General features: G+C 29.3%; 3 protein-coding genes across 3 annotated transcripts; 2 read left to right on the forward strand and 1 right to left on the reverse strand.

Annotated features, from left to right (window-relative positions):
* Positions 1-359: 359 nt before the first annotated feature.
* LOC106103784 (quinolone resistance protein NorA-like) lies at positions 360-3142 on the reverse strand. Its single transcript, XM_013283662.1, has 5 exons — positions 2892-3142; positions 2678-2809; positions 2014-2143; positions 1393-1611; positions 360-1129 (listed from the first exon to the last, which is right to left on the reverse strand). The coding sequence occupies exons 1-5, from the start codon at positions 2931-2933 to the stop codon at positions 432-434; spliced, it is 1221 nt and encodes a 406-aa protein (XP_013139116.1). The 5' UTR covers positions 2934-3142; the 3' UTR covers positions 360-431.
* A 114-nt stretch (positions 3143-3256) lies between these two features.
* LOC106103785 (complex III assembly factor LYRM7) lies at positions 3257-4555 on the forward strand. The gene is made up of 4 exons (XM_013283664.1): positions 3257-3391; positions 3472-3615; positions 4052-4133; positions 4361-4555. Exons 1-4 carry the CDS (start codon positions 3371-3373, stop codon positions 4480-4482), a joined length of 369 nt encoding a protein of 122 aa, XP_013139118.1. The 5' UTR covers positions 3257-3370; the 3' UTR covers positions 4483-4555.
* A 602-nt stretch (positions 4556-5157) lies between these two features.
* Positions 5158-6180, forward strand: LOC106103557 (NADH dehydrogenase [ubiquinone] 1 beta subcomplex subunit 2, mitochondrial-like). Its single transcript, XM_013283341.1, has 3 exons — positions 5158-5359; positions 5657-5783; positions 5985-6180. The coding sequence occupies exons 1-3, from the start codon at positions 5262-5264 to the stop codon at positions 6069-6071; spliced, it is 312 nt and encodes a 103-aa protein (XP_013138795.1). The 5' UTR covers positions 5158-5261; the 3' UTR covers positions 6072-6180.
* Positions 6181-6236: the final 56 nt, after the last annotated feature.

Genomic DNA, 6236 nt, shown 5'->3' on the forward strand with positions numbered 1-6236 from the left:
TGATACTCTTTTTCGTTTTCAACCAACCAAAATACTTTGAAGAATGGGTTACGAATACAAAACGACAAATATTCCCTCCTGAAAACAAACAGGACAGAGAAGATATACAAAAGCTAATCCAGGATATGAGAAAGAAACAAATGCGAGCATTGGAAGGGGAGTAGTATATTTTCATAGATTTAAAAGTTCTTGTTTGTTTACATTAAAGTTTAGTTAATATTTACTTACATTTTATTTATATTAACCGTCATCAAAATAATAAATTTCTATGTTTCTTAAAGTAGAAATTCCACTCAGTGAAAAACAAATAGATTATTAATAAAATAAAGGCCAAGAAGATTCAGGAATGAAATAATCTCTAAACATGTATAAATTTATTAAATTCACAATCAATTAGTACCAACATTATGTAAAATATTGCATACATTATCTTACTCAATTTTGCTTTTCCTCTTATATTGATAGCTCAATGCCACTCCGAGTAATGTTGCAAATAATGATGCATATAGTCCATATGCCACCCCAAAGTATTGTCCAATGAATCCCGCCACCATGGGGGCAACAACTCCCGATAAAGATGTCACACTATTTGTTGCACCAATAAGAGTTCCTCTATGTTTTCCTTTACATCTTGTTAACACCATTTCTAAAGAAACTAATCTACCTACAGCACTACCAACCGCTAAAGGTAGCAAACAAACAATAAACATATACACATTTGTAGCTAAAATCATTCCTGTTAATGAAACACCAACAAGAATGAACATATGTAAATTCCGTACACTATAATCAATATCATAAGAGTAAAATTTATTAATATAACCTATAAAAAAACTAGAAACAGATGATATCACACCCTGAATAGATATAACATATCCTATATATTTAGGTGACAATTCATATATTGTTTTTAAATACAATGAATAGTTAGAAAAATAAACAGCCATTGCAAAACTTATTAAAGCTTTCAGTAGAAAAACATCCCAATATTCAGCCCATGGTATTTTTGACAGCTCAACAACTGATTGCTTACTGCTTACTATAATTTTATTTAATACACTCTCTTCTTTATTGGCTTTTCTCTCTTTTGTTACTTTCTTAATAGTTGCGGGCAGGAAATACACTAAACCTGAAAATTATCATTTATTTAGGTTAGTAAAGTGTGTTATTTGTCAAAAACCTATTTAATAAACTATTTATATCCATGCAATTTCTTGTCCGAATATCATTGACTAGTGTAATTAACTAATAAAATCACATAAATCCTTTGTCTTAATTGCCATACATGGAATAAGTATTGCCTATTTCAAATTTTCATCCTTTTTAAGTCTAGTAATATAACATTATCTCATAATTGTTCTAAATATAATTTCGAATCATATAATATTTTACCTGCATTAACAAGGAAGCAAAATCCAACAATAACAGCAATATACATAAAACCATTTTCTGGATGATCTTCCACAATGTGCCCTCCGATAACTGGTCCCAAAGTTATACCCACACCAGATATAGCAGCCATTTTACCATAAATTACAGATTGTTTTTGTTGATTACTCTCATAATCCGGCACTAAAGCCTTTGTCAACAGTTGTGTTTGTTTAAATAAACCTAGAAAATAAATATGAATAATTTGTAATAATGACATTTCAAATTAGTTATCTCTGTAAATTTCATAATAACACTACTGCTAGAACTGATTAAAAGTTAGATTGTAGAGTCAAATATGAATGTGTAAATTTACAAAACTTTAGGAACTTATAGATATTGTCAGTTTAAAAATACTTGTGGACATTTGCCAATAATATGAATTTATTGTCAGAAAACTACACAACAAACACATGGCACATATTTTTGAACCCATAGGTATACCCAAGCGTTGGAAAATGTCTATGTATTTGTGCACCTGATGTAAAATTGGTCCATTATAAAATTAGTAATTGCATAACTTGTTAATTAAAATATAACCATAACAGCTTTAGAGTACTAAAAAGTAAGTAGAATTTTAATTACCAAGCATTCCCCTTAGTATTAAAATTACAGCTATTGATGAAGTGAATCCCATAATTGTGTACACAACTGCACACAAGAGCAGCGTCAGCATTAATATAGTTCTCCGACCTTTGAGGTCACTTAAACTTCCCTAAAAAAAGAAAATACTTGTTATTACTTCATTTATTATGAGTTACATTTTTGCCATACTCTTACATTCTCTACTAGAGCATTGGGAATCATGGAACGAATAAAATCATATATTAATTGAAAAGAATTCCATCTGTTTTGTGTAGTAATGTTGTATTGTCATCTGAGCTATGTGTATCTAAATTCTAATTAATCTATCAAAAGGGTCTTTCAATAATTTAATGTGGCACAAATATATATAACATGTTAAATAAGACATTAAAACCAGAAGTGAATATAATTCCCAGAAGTAAATTTGTTGCAGACCCAATGAAAACTTAATATACAAAGATAAAACAGAAGTATCAAGGTTCCATGCAATTTATAAATATTAAAAAGTTGTGTGTCGAATCTGCTGTAAGGCAGAATTTTAATTAAACTTATGCAGATATTAATTCAAGTTTATAAATGCCAAATGTCATATACATTCACTTTTAAAATTGCTATATTGGTTTTGGCCTTCATGTATGTTTCAATAAAAGCTTGTTATACTTACTATGAGAGGGCCTGATCCTAATTGAAATCCTGAATATATTGACCCTAGTAAGCCAACATATATGTGGTTCCCACCTAATTGGCGTATGTGATTAGGAACCAAGGGAACTATTAACCCTACTGCCAATAAGTCCTGCAAATAAGATATGTTTCAAAGTAAATATTTTTTAAAGAATTTAAGTTAGTTTCAATATATAAAATGAAATTTTACTAACCAGAAAGGCAACAAATTGTAAAAGGTATACGCAAAGAGCCATCTTCACTAATATTTAATAAAGGTACTTCAGAAATCACCGGATAAATGTTAACATATTTTTTTTGGAAATGATTGAGACGTTTATCCTCAATATAGGTGACGCAATAAATAATTCATAACTGCATTTGAAGTTGAACATTAACTTTTAAAACTTTTGATTTCGCGTTAAAATGTGTTGTCATGTCACCATAATGTCACTGTCAAAACAAAACGTCAACTTAATGTCTTTTAAATAATTTATAGATGTCACTTTGGGTGCTAAAATACGTGCTGTGCAATTATTATCTGTTGTTGTTTACTGACTTTGTAATTGAATCTCAAATGTCAACCTGACATCGTTGTCATCTTATTGTAATCTGTCAAGAAATTCCCATCCCAGCTCTGCAAAACCGAAACAATTATTGAGAATTAGAACTTAATTCTTCTCATATTAACAAAATGAGTAACCTTCGGAATATTGTAATGTTTATTTCTCATGAAACTGTTTTGTGATTTTTTTATAAAGCGCATTTATTATCACATCTTCGATGTTGTTTTAGGTTTTACAGAATTTCAAAAAAATACATCGCACTAGGATGAAAGTGTTCGACGGAGATTTAAGAGCATTAAATGCAGCTAGGGCAAAAATTAATGAGGAATATAAAAAGAATAAACATGTCACTGAACAAGATTCAATAAGGGCTGTAAGTATATGTCGAAATCTAACTATAATATATATTTCCTTTAGTGCTAATTTATTTTTGAGTCTGTTTATAATGCCAATGATTATGTAACGTTACTTTAAGTATTGCTGTAAACAGTAATGTTTATAATAATATAAAACAACATTCAAACAACATTAAGCCTTAGTTTTGTAAAGAAAAAATCTAGAACATCATGTGGAACTTTGTGGAGCTTTTTTGGTAAGTAGTTACATAGTAAAATAAAATCTTTATTATGTGTTGGCAAAAATATTATGAAGTTGGCAAATTTCCTCCTCAGTGAGATAAAAAAACTTTATTTAATGTAAAACATACAAATTATCCTCTACAAGAACAATACTCTTTACCTGGAATTTAAAATAACTATTAGTAATTTTTATCTCTATAATTTGAATTTAATGACAAGATTATGTTTCAGATGATTAAATTTAGTGAAGATGTAGAAACTGAATTGAGAACACAAGTAATTCAAGCTCGGGAAGTGAGGCCTGGTGTTTTTGGTAATACAATTTTGTTAAAAATACTTTTTAAATACTTAAATATATAGTAACGAAAGTATAGGCATTGTATCTCTTAACAAACTTGCAATTTTTTAACATCTTTATCTGGCACCATTTATTAAATTTTACTTATTTTCACACAACACTTTTTTACCCAGATCTTTGATTATTTTGAATTGTCATTGCAGTGGTATCTGTAAATAGTTGTAATAGACTTTTTATTTCAGAGGCGAGGATTACCGAAGATACTCTGAAATTGGAAAATGTCCCTTATAATGATAGTGCTGTTCCAGATGACAATACAGATAGTCCTAGACCTTGTTGTAAAGATCAAGCAAGAAGTAAATAACTGTTTTTGTTATTACTAGAATATCGAAGTTTTGTTATGTAGAATTTATTAAATTATTGATACTTAATTGAAATATTTGTTTAAGTATTTATTAGTATTAAATAGATAGATGAAAATAATTCTAAGGTAATGTTTGATTTTCATTTCAACCTATTTTTAATTAGAAGCCGCATTGTATTATTTTTTTAGAGAAGCATCGTAATATAAGTATAAGCTCATCTTACAATCATATCGATAATTGCAAAGGTAAAAGTATAAGAATTAACTGGAATATAAACTGACGCGTCAACTATTTTCCCCCTTATTTTAAAATCTAATAATTTTTAAGTAAATATATACATTTTCAATATTATTTATCAAACAAGGAAATTATATACTAGCTATTGCCCGCTACTTTGTCCACTTAAAATTTAATAATCCAATGTCACATCGGTTCTAAAAGTCAAGTCGAAATAAAACCATCTAACTCCCTATCCTACTTAAAGATCTTATTTATAAGAAAACTAAGATGACACAGTTTAGTTTATAATCCAGTTCAGCGTAAACAAATTAACAGAAGGACACCGACATTTTACAAACACGAGTTAAATAAGAATTTTTGTACAGTGCGTTTGGCAGAATAGTTACTACTCTTTACACATTACGAAAAAGTTTGAGATTTGACTTTTTGTGACATTTTGACATTGACAATTCGTTTCTATAAGATTGAAAATTGAATCTTGTATTTTGAAAAAGGATTTAAAAACTTTAATTATTACGGATCCGAAAACACCTAGAAAATGTTGGCACGAACATTAGTTTCGAGAGCCTTATTATCTAGATTCGCTAAGGTAGCTGCCGACCATGCTAAGCAAGCGAAGAGAAACGCAGGCCATGGGTAATCATCAGTGCTGTTATGTCATACTGTGGCTTCAATTTATCCTGGATTGTTATTTATATTATTACTAAAGTATTATGTATCGAATTTGAATATTATATAAAACATAAATTTAATTGAATACAATTTTCCATATTGAGTAAAACCTAACAGTATTTAAAATCTTCACATGATAAAAGTTGACGTTAGACGAGGCTATATAAAAGCAAAGTGATACATGTTCTTTGAACTTTATCCAAGGTCAATCTTAAAATAGTTTACATATATTTTAAATGTTCTTGCATTATTTACTTTCAGGGTTTGGACATACCGAGTGCCTCCACCTTTACCATCGAAAAGAGCAACATATTTAGCTGAAGGGCTTGGTGGACTGTGCTGGTTTTGGATTCTTTATCATTGTGCAACTGAACCTGAACATATTTATGTTAGTATCTTTTGGAAACAAAGTCTGCTACACTCTGTTCTTTAATGGTCTCCCTTGATGTATATTTGATATGACAAATCTACACTAAGGAATTGGTTTGGATTGATTAACAAATCTGAGTGCAGTAGATCTTTGAAAGGTCTAAAAAACTTTTGATCTATGTTTTTCTAGTCAATATAACATTGTTTATTTTAATTTTAGGGTGAATGGCCTTATATTGACCCTAGCACTTGGACTGATGAAGAATTGGGTATCCCTCCAGATAACGAAGGACCACTGAGGAAGTAGCAATGAAACTAAAACAGTGCATTGATTAATTTTGAAAAACATAGTATCACGTCTTTGTTATTTTATTGAATAATTGTCATTATTTTTGTCAAATAAAATATCACTCACAAGAATACTAGTTATGGTTGAATCCTTATTACACATCAATACAAAATACTTAGAATT

The sequence above is a fragment of the Papilio polytes genome, unplaced genomic scaffold, assembly GCF_000836215.1.
Source record: "Papilio polytes unplaced genomic scaffold, Ppol_1.0 DF823731.1, whole genome shotgun sequence".
Lineage (NCBI taxonomy): Eukaryota > Metazoa > Arthropoda > Insecta > Lepidoptera > Papilionidae > Papilio > Papilio polytes.